General features: G+C 44.2%; 1 protein-coding gene across 4 annotated transcripts in view; it reads left to right on the forward strand.

The window, feature by feature from the left end:
• The window catches only part of CHN2 (chimerin 2), a 207,389-nt gene that overhangs the window by 103,879 nt on the left and 89,080 nt on the right, over positions 1–14,430 (forward strand). For all 4 annotated transcript variants that reach the window (XM_042861805.2, XM_024107015.3, XM_042861799.2 and 1 more), the window contains exons 4-6: positions 8,579–8,610; positions 11,372–11,485; positions 13,557–13,842. In XM_042861805.2, coding sequence (XP_042717739.1) covers positions 8,579–8,610; positions 11,372–11,485; positions 13,557–13,842 — 432 coding nt within the window. The remainder of the gene's footprint in view (positions 1–8,578; positions 8,611–11,371; positions 11,486–13,556; positions 13,843–14,430) is intronic.

Consider the following 14,430-nt stretch of genomic DNA (forward strand, 5'->3'; position numbering starts at 1 on the left):
GCAGGAAGGAGTTCAAAGCTCTGGTGGAGGAGAGTACAGCGGCTGCCAGGGCAACCCCGCAGACAGTATCGGATGCGGCGGACATGGCTGCACGGTCCATGGCCTCTGCAGTGTCCATGAAAACGGCTTTGTGGCTCCTGCTGTCTGAGCTGTCCAGTGAGGTGCAGAACTCCTTGCAATACCTCCCGTTTGATGGCAAGGCCCCGTTTGTGGAACAGACGGGCATAAAACTACATGGCCTGAAAGACTCCCGTACTATGTTTAAGGCCTCTATGTTCCGGCTCCAGCTAGACCTAAGTTTAAGCCACAGCAGGCTCCCACACAGGCCACCCACTCTAAATACAAGTCCCCTTATAAAAAGTCGTGGAACTATAAGAAACGCCTGCAGAGGCAGTCTCGGTCTGCCCCCAGCCTGGGTCTTCCAAGAGCAAACAGGCAGGGAAACAGCAGTTTTGATGGGATGCCCGGGGAAGACTTACCAGTTCACATCAGGGATTCACCCATAATAAAGCTTCCCTTCTCCAACCGGTTGTGTGCTTTTCTCCCCGAGTGGTCGCGGCTGACCTCAGACCGATGGATCCTCAGCACCATCTCCCGGGGCTACACCCTCCAGTTTACCTCTACCACGCCCAACCACCCTCCACCCCCGTCCCTTCGGGGGGACCCCTCTCACGAGGCCCTGCTCGCGCAGGTGGTGGGGCTGCTCCTTGGTCTAGGAGCGGTGGAAGTGGTGCCAGCGGAGTTCAAATGCAAGGGGTACTACTCACGCTCTTTCCTTATCCTGAAGACCAAAGGGGGGCTCGTGCCCATCCTGGACCTGCAAGGCCCGAACCAGTACATGGTGAAGTTCAAGTTCCGCATGGTCTCCCTGGCCTCCATCATTCCCTTCCTGGGGACTGGTACGCTGCCCTCGATCTGCAGGACGCGTACTTCCATATCCATATATTCGAGGGGCACAGGCGCTTCCTCTATTTCATGGTTGGACAGGAACACTACCAATTTACGGTCCTCCCATTTGGCCTGTCCATTGCCTCCAGGGTGTATGTCTGTGGTGGTGGCCTACTTCAGGCGCCGCGGGGTCCAGATCTTCCCCTATCTGGACGACTGGCTGGTCAAGGGCAGCTCCCGGTCACAGGTGCAGGATCATGTGGCGCCACTCTGGGCCTGTTGGTAAATGACACCAAGTCCACATTAGTCCCGGTACAACGCATAGAGTTTATCGGGGCAGTCCTGGGTGCCATGTCGGACAGAGTCTCCCTCCCACTGGACAGGTTCGAGACCCTGAAAGGGCTTATCAACACAGTCACAAGGTTTCCAGTGACAACAGCCAGAGCGTGTCTCCAGCTCTTGGATCGCATGTCGGTGTGCACGTATGTGGTTCGCCACGCCAGACTCAGGATGAGGCCCCTCCAGCTCTGGTTGGCCTCGGTGTTCTCCCAGGCCAGAGACAGGATGGACAAGGTCCTCACTGTGCCCGAACCAGTGATTGCCTCCCTTCGATGGCAGTCATCCCTGGGGAACATGCTCCACGGGGTCCCGTTCAGAGGCAGGCCCCCATCGATGGAATGTCAACCGCATTGGGGTGGGGAGCCCATGTGGGAGACCTTCAGACCCAAGGTCTGTGGTCTGTGCAGGACCTGGCAGGTCTGTGCAGGACCTGGCCCTCCACATAAACGTCAAGAAGCTCAGGACGGTGCAGCTGGCGAGCATGGCCTTCCGCTCACCCTGGAGGGCCGGGTGGTCAGGATTCTCATGAACAACACGGCCTCAACGTTTTACATCAACAGGCAAGACAGGGCCCGATCCTCTGCCTGGAAGCCCTCAAGCTGTGGGACTTCTGTATAGCCCACGACATTTGCTTACAGGCATATCACCTACCCGGAAGTCATGGGCGGATCGCCTGAGCCAAGACTTCTCCTCTCAGCATGAGTGGTCTCTTCACCCAGAGGTGGTGCACAGACTTTTCCAAGTGTGGGGAACTCCCCAGGTGGACCTGTTTGTGACTCGACAGAACCATCGCTGTCCCTGGTTCTGCTTCGGGGGGACCTGGGATGGGGCGCTATCTCCGATGCCTTCCTCCTATCCTGGTCAGGCCAGTTTCTCTATGCTGTCCCCCCGTTACTGCTGATTGGCAAAGTCTTGGAAAAGATAAAGATGGACAGGGCCTGGGTCCTCCCAGTTGCCCCGGCATGGCCCAGGCAGCATTGGTACACCCTCACGTTGCCCCACCGTGGCCATTACCATCCTGCCCGGACCTGCTCTCCCAGGACCAGGGCTTCCTCCTCCACTCCAACCTAGCGGCACTCCACCTCACAGCGTGGCTGCTCAATGGTTAGGCCGGGAGGAAAGGATGTGCTCGGAAGTGGTTCAGCACGTCCTCTTGGAAAGCAAGCAACCGTCCACGCTCCGAGCCTACTTGGCAAAGTGGTCTCGGTTTTCCCAATGGGCGGCTGAATGGGGCATTTCCCCCGTGGCTGCCCCAATCCAGCTCATTTTGGACTACCTACTTCACCTTAGAGCCCAGGGCCTGGCGCTCTTGTCTGTCAAGGTGCACTTGGCAGCCATATCGGCCTTCCATCCGCCAGTGCAGGGGCACACGGTATTCTCCCATGCTATGACTGACCGATTCCTTAAGGGATTGGATCATCTCTTCCCGTATGTTAGGCCCCCAGTCCCGCAGTGGGACGTCAACTTGGTGCTGGCCCAGCTGACGTGTCCCCCGTAGCCGCTAGCTACGTGCTCCTGGTCGTGCCACTCGTGGAAGGTGGCCTTCCTGGTGGCGATCATGTCGACTAGGCAGGTCTCGGAACTCAGGACCCTGACCTCCGAGCCCCCATATACGGTGTTCCATAAGGATAAGGTCCAGCTCCGCCCACATCCTTCATTCCTCCCATAGGTGGTCTTTGTCTACCACATGGGTCAGGACACTTTCCTGCCGGTCCTCTGCCCCAAGCCCCATGCGTCCAGTGAGAAGCGCCACCTCCACATGCTGGATGTGAGACGGGCTCTGGCTTTTTACCTGGAATGGACTAAGCCATTCAGGGAGTCTTCACAGCTGTTCATCCCTCGGCCGAATGAATGAGGGGTCGGCCGATCTCCATCAGTGGCTCTCCAACTGGATCACCTCGTGCATCCGTACCTGTTATGACCTGGCGGGAATCCCTCCACTGTCAATTGGAGGCCACGCTCGACTAGGGCGCAAGCCTCTTCGACTGCCTTTTTAGCCCATGTCCCCATTCAGGACATTTGCAGGGCTGCCACATGGTCTTCAGTTCACACATTCACCTCACATTATGCGATCGTCTCCCAGATCAGGGAAGATGCCGGGTTCAGCAGGGCTGTGCTCCGTCCTGAGAGTTTGTGAACTCCTACCCATCTCCAGCAGATATTGCTTGAAATCACCTATTGTGGAATACACATAAGCAATCACTTGAAGAAGAAGAAAAGACAGCTACCTTTTCCGCAGCTGGTTTTCTTCAAGATGTGTTGCTCATGTCTATTCCACATCCCGCCCTCCTTCCCCTCTGTCGGTGTTGTCTGGCAAGAAGGAACTGAGGGTTCGGGAAGCTCACAGCGCCCCTTATACAGCACCATGGAAGTGCCACTTCAGGGGTCGCTGGGGCGCTCCCCTACGGGTACTGCTAGGGGAAAAACTTCCGACACCAGTGCACGTGGTGAGTACGCACACCTATTGTGGAATAGACATGAGCAACACATCTCAAAGAACACCAGTTATGGAAAAGGTAGCTGTCTTTTCCATAGAGAAACTGTGGAAAAATATGGTGTGGCGCCAATGGAGATGGTGAGAGCGTTCTTCTCTGCTGTGATTTCTGTGAAGTCCAAGTAAGCAGAATGGTCCTCAAAGTGAGCTTGTTTATTTTGGGCTCATTCACATCAGGTGGGGAAACGTAACCCCAGTCTGAGTTTCAGTCAGTCTTGCTCACTGAGATATATGGAACTTCGCTTGAAGTTCATGCACAAATTTCAGATAGTACAAAATATTACTACAAGATTCCTCGGGAGTGTAAACCTGTGCTCCATACACATCACTGGCTTCCTGTTTGTTCACAGGTGTACGTCAAGGTGTTGATTTTGATCTATAAAGTCTAATATGATATAGCTCTTAGTTACCTTGAAACCTCCAATCTTGTCATGCTCATTCCTCGCGGCTGAAATCAATGAGGATCTTCTCAGTGATAGGCCATGGATTGATATAGCTGCATTGATATAGCTGATATAGAACATTTTCAGCAGCTAGGTCATCATGTCTGCAATGTGATTTCCTCACTGGTCTGACAGAACCTGAGTTTATGGGCCTTTAGGATAGGTTGCAAGATCTGTCTGTCTATTCAGGTTCCTGTCTAAAGAAATGGCCTGGCAGTAGTTGAGTGTCTGAGGTTTGTGGAGGTATTTTTAGGTTGATTGTGTCATTCTAGTGTGTTATGTTCTTGAAAATGATCCTGAGATTCTACAGACAACTAGAAATAAATAAAAATCCCAGCCTTGCTGACTCAGCCCTTTAGTCTTCTGAGATAAATTGAGTGCCATGATGTTTACTCTGCATGTGTCTTTCATTTGAGACCTTAAAATCGGAGGTTTTGGCTTCTCTGTAAGAACATTAAAGATGTAATTTAATTTTTTGCCAAAAATCTCCTCCTTGCACCTTTGTGCAGTGCGCTGCCTGCTGTAAGGACTCATGCAGCGGGGCTGGGCCTGTAATTGTGAATTAGTATTGCTTACGCGCTATTGATTTTATTGTGTAGCAGAGGCCACCCATACTGGTTATATAAGAACTCAGCAAATGCCGGTCAGCGTTTTCGCAACACAACAGCTGCCTGGCTCTTTATCCGCTAGGTGCAGTGCTTCATTTGTGAGATAAAGACTGACACAGCTTCAGTTGAACCGGAGTCTGTTGTGATTGTTCCATGCTGACTAGCCACTGTGTCCACCTAAGAGGTTGTATTCAGGGGTTTCGCATGCACCGGGGCCACATTCTGATACCCTTACTCAGGTTGAGTTGCAAATTATCAGAGTCTGGCCCATAGGTTTATTAAGCTCCTCCAAGAAGAAAGGTGCTATATGTCATAGTTCAGGGCAATTGCACATGTATTTCCCCTCCATGGTCCACCAAGGGTACCAATTCTAGGCCATCACCTCTCTTGGGTGGAGACTCACATCTCTCTCTCTCTCTCTCTCTCTCTCTCTCTTTTCCCTTTCCCCTCCCCCCCCCCCCCCCCGACCAGGATTTTTCCAGGATGCATAGTTCCTAACTACATTATGTTACTCCCAGAAAGCCAGAATGCCTAAACAGACTAGTGTCTTTGCTTTCTGTTGGAAGGCTATGAACAGCTGTAATAGCCAGCGGTCACAAGCTCCAAATAGTCCTTTATAAGCAAGCACACTTATTCTTAAGATGAAGGCACTAGGGGCAAAACATAAAAAGCAAAGTTCCTGTATAGATGCGAAAAGCTCACCAGAGGACATGCATCAGTCTTATGGGGCCTCCGTCGGCCAAAGTCCTCCCAACCCTTCCCAGGAAGGAATAGGGTCCACCATGGGCAGGAAGTCCTGTCCATTTGCTGGATCAGAAAGCAGGCCCTGAGTCAGTTTAAACTCAGGCTATTTATCCAAAAGTCCCTTGTTTTTTTTGTCTGTTGGTCCCTGGAGAATCCAGTTTGACTAATATACGTGAGTGTCTCCAGGTAGGAGTACTTCTCTAGAGGTTTACTACCCAAGTGAATTTGCCTAATTACCTCATGCTGTTCTTAGTTCCTGGAAAAGCTGTGGTCACTCTCCCCGATGGAATTACATACAGTACCTGGCCCACAATGGTACATAAATTTAATACAATAAGATCTCACAAAGATATTGCAGGAAATTGCCATGTCTGTCACACTATGTAAATGCAAAATATGTTGCTGTCCTTCTCTCATTATCAGAATTACATTATTTTGAGATTTACTTTTCTCTAGTTTTATGCTTAGGTGCATGGGTGGCGTGTGAACACCCCTTTCGGGGAGGCTAGCTCACCCAGCCCCCACCCCTTCCACCTGATTTCCCCCTCCCTTCTCCCCACACCGTGGCCAGAGAAGCCCTGGCTGAACCGCCCCGAGCACTGCCCAACCGCCCCAGCTGCCCTGATCCCCGAGTTGCTGCCCGTCCCAGCTGTCCCAAACCCCAGGCTGCCAGCTGGCATGAGCACCTGCCCGAACCACCCCAAGCTGACGGCTGGACAAGCCCTGAGCTCCAGGCCTCTGGCCCGAGCTGAGCTCCCGCCGGCTTCGGGGAGATGGGGAGCAAGGGCAGGGCCTCGGAGCGAAGCATGGGTGGGGCCACATCCTGGGTTAGGGGAGTCTTAGCCTCCCCTGGCCTACTATACCTGCTGCCCGTGCTTAAGTGTATGTATATATGGGTTTCACATGAGCAGATTTGAATGGTAAATATTTAACAAAAGAAACTCAACATCCTGCACATTTCTGTATTTTGCTGGTTACTTTAATTTAATAAGAGTAATGCCTCCCCCCCTACTCCCTTCTTTCCCTTTCATTTAACCCCTGTCTACAATCTCATCAGAAATGAGCTAGGGAGGTTAAAACCAAAATTCTAACTGGCAATCCTGCTAAAAATTCTCTGACCATCTGCACTGTTTAAACAAGATCTGTATGTATGTGTCTAGAAATTGAAAACCTGTGCTCAGATGTGCCTCAGATTTTGCTCTGGGTTCACTCTACAAGATTATTCTCTTTCTTTTATTCCTGCTTCTCAAATATCCAAATTACTGTGCTCTCTTGTAGCAATTTATGGTTCTGAGGTAGGGGATTCAAGGGCTTGATACTGCTGTTGGACTATTGAAAGGAAGTAATTTCTAACATTAATTTCTTTATATCATGTCTGAGATGCCTAGCCTCTGTGACCTCAGGGTACCAGGTCAGACATCTCAGTACAGCAGTGTATGGATTATTGCACCAGCAGAAAATTACTTTTTCCGTAATTTCATATATTTGTTGTTTGGAAGTATGGTGCTGGCTTCCGGTGCACAATAGAGCTCATTTGGAAAAAAAATAGAGCTTATTTGATTTTTATTTTAAGTTTACAAGCCTACATTCTGGTTCCAGTTGTATTTTTCATGCCATATAAGAGGGAAGTGTCAAAGGCTACAGCCAAAGATCATAGCTGGAGAGAAATTAGAGTGCCAGTCATATCAAAAAAAAAAAAAATCCAGCTGTATAAAATATCCTCTGAGGATTTTCCTAACACACTATAGATAAATTCAGGTAATAAGTGGGCAGGAAAAAATTGACATTTTATAAATTAATATTCAAAAAGCAAATATTTTTCTATAAATGTTGAGCAAACAAACAAAAACCTTGTGTATGAAACCTTGGAAAGAAGTGCCCCCTGCTGGTGTAGTGTTTCTTTCACTTGTAAACTACTGAAAAATGAGTGTGTACTTCAGGGTTCTCTGGTGCTTCTTATGCTGCATCATATTTCTGCTGTCTCCACAAAGTCTAAGATAAACTATTTTGTAAATCTGTTCTTTTTGTCTGTATATAAACCAAGTCCATGAATTTGAGGATTGAGGATTTTTAACTTCATGTAACTTTTTTTGTGGAACTCAATACCTAGTATACACCACACAGTGGAACATTCAGAGAGTAATACTAAACCAGTTTGTTTACAATTAGTAAAGAAAGTCAGAACTGAAATCGGATCCTTCTCATTATACAGAGCTACCATACAGTTGTCTGTGGATCACATGCTGAAATTGAGACTATGTAATAATTCAGATAAACCAGGCAATTAAATAATACAAATGATTAAAACAAAGGCTTTAGATAAATTAAGGCACCCCAGCTCAGAGTTCATTGCAGGATTGCAGCCTGAGTGGTAAACCAACATGTCAGAATATCTGAAGTTTGAGTATAGGCGTGTTACTCTACTAGGGCTTGGTCCAAAGCCAAATTGGAAGTCTTTCCATTGACTTCAGTGGTGTACTTCAGATTCGGCTCATGCTTTGTTGAGACATTAGGAATTTCATACCAGAATTAAATCCATAAACCCGGGTGGGTTTTTTGTTTTGTTGGGGTTTTTTAAAATCTTCTGAGAACATTAAATTTTTCAGCTTTAGACATTTGCCATTTATAGGCAACAATGTCTGAGAAACAGCACAGGATAAAAATAATCTTATTATGTAGTATAAATAATAGATGAGAAAAAATAGTAAATTATTCTTCATCTGTTTGATCACATCTAATACAATTGACTCGTGTTGCCCCATTTGTTTCACCATTCACTATATTTATAGTCATCACAAATCCATGAAAATAAAACCGCTTATTTTTATTTTTTATTTTATTTTTCACCATATGTTCTCTGTGTACTATAACTTCAGATTAACATAACTTCACGTACAATGGCGCTCTTGTTTATCTTTTTTTTGATAGCTTAAGCATATGCTCTGAATTTGATGCTGCAGTCTTCATTGATGATCGGTATTTCATTTGCTTGACTTTTATTTTAACGTTACTGGTGTAATTTTGAGTATATTGTTAATATTTTTCTTTCTTTTCACATTTAGGTGGAGAACCGACCAAAATATTATGGAAGAGAGTATGTATTATACTATTCTATTTTTCATTATTTGATAAATAATCACTTGAGGTATCATGCATTCCTTTTGAAATTATTAATACAGAAATAACAATACCATAGTGGAGGTGTTATGACAAAATATTTCATTTCACTTTCCATAATCCTAGCATGAAAATGTTTTGAATGTCTAATATTCTAGTTGCACATAGATTCATTATTGTTGCCCAACAGTGCATGGCCTGTACCATCACTTCAGCATGCATGTCAACTAGAGTAGGACAAAACCATGGATGGTGACTAAAAACAAATCTGGGGTTATTTGAGGAAGAATGGTTCAGATTGTTTCAGCTCTCCCATCCTTGATCTTTTTTCGGCTGCAACTTTTAACCCCCTTTTAGTTTTACTGTTTTTCTCAATCTTGTTCCTCCTATTCTTCCTTCTTTTTGATGTGTGCTTACTGTACTTTCTTCTCACTGATACCCGGTATTACAGTGTCAGTGAGAGTATGAGACTGCTTCAGGTCTAAAGGCTGCCTTACCCCATGGGCATACGAGGCCTGAAATGGTGTCCAGTGCAAGGAAGGGAAAAGGGCAGGCAACTCCAAGGCCTCAAAAGAGGGACTCCATTCTCCCACTGTGCAGTGGGAGTGTTATCTCCAAATGGCTTGCATGTACATTGACCCAGAGCCCTGTATAGATAGTGTTCATAGCCATTGTTACAGCTCGTTCGAGACCCTTTACTTGAGCTGTGTGCATAGAATGAGAATTTTCCCTTTAATATGGTACTTTTCTAAGGCCTGCAGTTTAGCTTGCAATAAGGATTAACTATATAATTTCATTTTTAGGGTTTTTTTTCACACCCAGGGCATAGCAGCTGTCAAACTATCAAAGAGCTTCTAATTATTATAGTTGCATTTTTAAAATATAACCTGTGACAATAGGGAATTCAGTCATAGCCACTCGAGTACAGTAGAGTTTGAAAGACAGCACCTAGCTAATTGAACCACCATGCTTTCTAGCTCTAGAGCTTTTAAAACTATTATCACTGTCTTTTGTCCAATGAACTGGTTGTTATTGATAGTGTGTGTATTACAGCTCAGAGCCTAAACTCATTCTTGTTAACTGGACTTGTTTGACATTAATGACAGTGAATTTATTAATAAAGATGCATTTAAATTGTGTAATTTTAGAGATGTTCATTCTAATTGGCTGTAGTAGAAAATGCCCGTGGTTCATCAGCATAGTAGGAAAGTCCAAATCCATCATAATTTAAAAAAGGAAGTATGCCTAGTAATGCTTTGGAAAGGTCACCTAGAACCTAATGCCTCTAACATGTATTCAATATGAAAAAGTGACAAGTGCAATTGCTGTTCAGTTCTCTTTACATCTAAAATGTTTTTCCTCTTCTTTTTCCCTACCAAACCAGAGGCAGCATTTTAAACCTACCATTTCCGACGTATTATGTCAGAAAAAAGACAATGCTTAGGGCTAGAAGCTTTTAACATATTTACTGTATTTTTAGACAGCAGCATTTAAAATAGAAGCTTTTAAAAGCTCCAAGGAAAGGTTTAGTGAATCAGCTAGCAAAATATGTGCACAACATAGCATTTAAACTACTCTAAAGACTGTATTTTGTCCTTGTTTAAAGGTCATAGCTGAAGAACTGATCAATGTAAAGTCAGCTGTTTGTCTTAGGGCCTGTTTCTTTTGTCATGGGGGAATGAATCACAGAAAGAGTCACTTTCTGCAGAAACTGGCCAAGGAACTTTATTGAAATGAGGAAAACAATATTCTCCCTAAGGCTACTCTTCGTCTATTTCTCTATGTCACTATAGCACATCTGACTAGAACCTTCACCAGCGCCTTTCTGCCACACATTTAAAGAAGCAGTGCAGATATCCTCACTCCTTTTAAAAACCATATATATGAACAATAAAGGCAGATATTTAAAAAGGATACTATCTAGAATATGTGCATTAATTTTAATTTATCTCTTTTTATTTGAAGGTGCCTTCATTTCTGCTCTTGTTTCATTCCGCTCATATAAAGTAACCATTGTAGGAAACTCCAGGCCTGATCATGCTCCCTCTTAGAGCTGGCTTAAAAAAAATGCTCAGAGTCTAACTGATCACTATATTTGGGGTTGGAAAGGATTTTTCCCCCAGGTCAGATTGGCAGAGACCCTGAGGTTTTTTCTGCCTCCCTCTGCAGCGTAGGGCATGGGTCACTTGCTGGTCTGAAAATGGTGGATTCTCTGTAACTTGAAGTCTTTAAATCAAGATTTGAGGATTTGGCCTTCATGTTTTTTTCTTGTTCTTCTATATCTAATTGTTCCTGCTCCTTGAGCTGCCAAGTATTGTGATGGTAGGAACGTCAAGATTCACACACCATTTTTACCTGCTCTAAAGTCTTTACTTAAATTCAGATGGTCATGCCCACAGTATTTTCCAGTAGCTGGGGTTAGACTTTCCTGGGCCAAATTGAAAGACATTATTCTAAAATCACTCAGTGGAGTTACTCAGGTAGTGAACAACATTTTCTCTTTGCTCTGTCATTTCTCAGTTCAATCCCATCACCTGTGTGAAGCTTGATGTCTGTCAGTTTGGGAATTGGGGACCTGAAATTGTTTCCAGGTTGTTTCACTGATGCAGTATTTGGTGTTGCTATCCTATTATGATCTACTACTAGTCACATATGTCTGACTTAAATCAACCATGATTTCTTGTAGTTTTATTTCTACTTATGATTATTCCGTAAATTGCTGAAATTTCTCCCCTCAGGTTTCATGGAATTATTTCTCGGGAGCAAGCAGATGAAATACTTGCAGGTGTAGAAGGAGCATATATTCTTAGAGAGAGCCAGCGGCAACCTGGATGCTACACTCTAGCTCTCAGGTAAACTCAGTTTTAATAAAACATTTCTAGATTAACTAGACATTTGGAAGGGATGGCGGAGATCATACCAGTCCCTTTGATTGAGAGAACCCTCTGCCTTTAATTGCTAGGGCTTGCAACTAAGCGTGATTTTAAACCTGTTTGACAATCACATTACTTCAGTAACCTAGTAAGCTTTTTACCATCTGCATCTGGCTAGGAGTTTGCAAACTTTCTCTGTGGATGTGTACCTTGCCATTATTATGCAGGCTTTTGTTTCCTCAAGCTTAGACCATTGCAGTGCTCTGTACATGGGACTACTCCTTAAAACCATTTTGAGACTGCCGCTGGTGCAGGATGCAGTAGCTTGCTTACTGATTGGGCATCATGCAGGGAACACATGACACTAGTGCTCCTCCCAAATCTGCACTGGTTGCTCATTGGTCTCTGGGTGGAGTGTAAGGTCTCTGTTATGATCTACAAAGCCCTAAATGAGTTGGAACAGGCCAACCTGAGGAGTTGTCCCTCTCCTCATGCCACAACTGTGGTCAGAAGGGGCACATGACTGGATCCCTCTCAGTATAAATGAGAGGGGGCGCTTGGTAGGATGCCCTCTGTGAAGGCTGCAGTACTCTAGAACTAGCTTCCCTCCCCCCCCCCCCCTTCCCGGTCTGATTTTGGTGACCTTCCAGGCATACTGCAAAAGATATCTGTTTGACGGAGTTTTTTAGAAGGTAAAGTTGTGCTCCCCCAATGATGGCGTGGAAAGGAGGCTCTGTAGGCAGCTTGCTGAATTCCTGTGGAATGACGACTTTTATGCTGCTGATTTTGATTGTGAGAGTAATAATGGTAGGGTTCCTCAAACCTTGGGTCGGGGTCCTTTTATATATTGAATCTAAATAAAATTATTAGAACCCTAAAGCTTACTTTAGCATCTTTCTTTTTAAAGAGACATCAAGCTACTCAAGTGCAAAATTTTGTACATCATAAAACTGTCATAGTTTCGTGGGAAATATCCTTCAGCTCCTATCACCTTTAATAAAATTAAAAAAAAATTAAAGTTTTAAAAACATTACTATTTTTGTGGAACCTGCAAAAAGAGTCTCCAATTTTATACTCCCTTTGGTGAGTCTGTAACAAAAATTTCCTAGAAGAGATTTCCTAGAGCTATGAACATTGTACTGAGATCATCCTGATTAGTTATATTGGTGCACAAACAAGGCCGTCAGCAGTCCAGCATTTAAACCATTTTGAGACTGACACTGGTGCTTGCTGTGTGAACAGTGTAGGAAATGAATAGCAGTGTTTGTCAAATGGAAAAGAACAAAATAGGAGATTTTCAAGGTTCTTAACAAAGTATTACAAAATAAAGAGTAAGAAAAGTATAGTATTTGATTGTCATTAAATATAGATATGTATAGTGGTTGTAACAGAATACTTCAGTTGCTAACATCAAGAGCTAGATTTTCAGTCTAATTTCTAAATTTACCTATGGAAATACTTGTTGATTCAAAAACGTACGTTTGTTTGCAAATTGGGAATTTATATGAAAAAAAGTTATAGCACAAATCTGAGATCATTCTGGAGCTTTTAGCCTGTAATCCATTTAACAAAGAAAACATGTACATTTGGACTGAAATGCTGACCCCACTGAAGTCACTGACAAAAACCTTCCATTTACCTCAGTGAGATCGGGATTTCACCCTTGATGTGCTATAAAAGAAACATTTTAAGATGCTTTGTTTTTAATATATTTTTTTTAAACCGTATACGATACATGCCATAAATAGCACTCCCCAGAATAGGCTTTTGTCAATCAGTATAAGCATACCTCTGATGTGTTGTGCCAGCCCCTCAAGATGAGCACATACTGACTAACTGCACCACACTTTCTGGGTGGTGTTGCTTGTTAAACACTAGGTGGCTTAATCCTTCAGTCAGATCCACATGAGCACAATGAGGTTCTGTGGGATACTCATCCACACAGATCCATTTGCAATATTAGGACCTAAAAATGTATGTATAATCAGCAAGATTGTCTCCTGGTTGTTCTGATATTTTGTATTCTCTTTCTCTTCTTTTTTTTATGCAGGTTTGGTAATCAAACCTTAAACTACAGGCTTTTCTATGATGGGAAGCACTTTGTGGGGGAGAAAAGGTTTGAATCTATCCATGATTTGGTTACAGATGGCTTGATAACACTGTATATAGAAACCAAGGCTTCTGAGTATATTGCCAAAATGACCAAAAACCCCATCTATGAGCACATTGGATATGCTACTCTGCTTAGAGAAAAAGTATCCCGAAGGCTGAGCAGAACCAAAACTGAATCAAGAAAAGCTAGTGTAACAAGTGAAGAAAATACACCGGTTGAAAAGGTAACTATTCAGTATTAAATGGCAACCAATCTAATGCTTTCTTTGTAGTCTATAATCTAAAAAGAAACAAGTGTTTACTTAATAATAATAGCAAAATTAATAGTTATTAATTATTGTCATTAAAGTGTTCCTGAGCCATTGAAATGTTTATATCCTGTTAACTGACTGATAACTAATCATGTGTACTTGAAATTACTATTTAATTGGGGCTTTTGAAAAGATAATAAAAACTTCCCATCCACTACCAACACAAATGATTTTATGCATGTAGTGTGGGACCTGACTACCATAGAAACTTCTTTTCCTTATGCACCATCACAATGGCTGGGACAAGCTGAGGTGTTTGCTTGTCCATGAGCATTCTAAAGTCATGGCATTCTCAGTGGCAGGTCCCAGACTGTGAAACTTGTGCCCATTGGCCATTCACCAGAGCTCAAGTTTGTTAGCTTCCAGTGCATGGTGCAAAGCTCCTCTTTTCTGCAAGTCCTTTGGTGAATGGGTCTGAAGTGGGGTATTGTCTTTGCCTTCTTTCTTTCTCTTTCTTTTTCTGAGTTAAAATGGATTTTTCTTGCCATCTCTCACCTGACC

This window comes from Chrysemys picta, chromosome 2 (genome assembly GCF_011386835.1).
Source record: "Chrysemys picta bellii isolate R12L10 chromosome 2, ASM1138683v2, whole genome shotgun sequence".
Lineage (NCBI taxonomy): Eukaryota > Metazoa > Chordata > Testudines > Emydidae > Chrysemys > Chrysemys picta.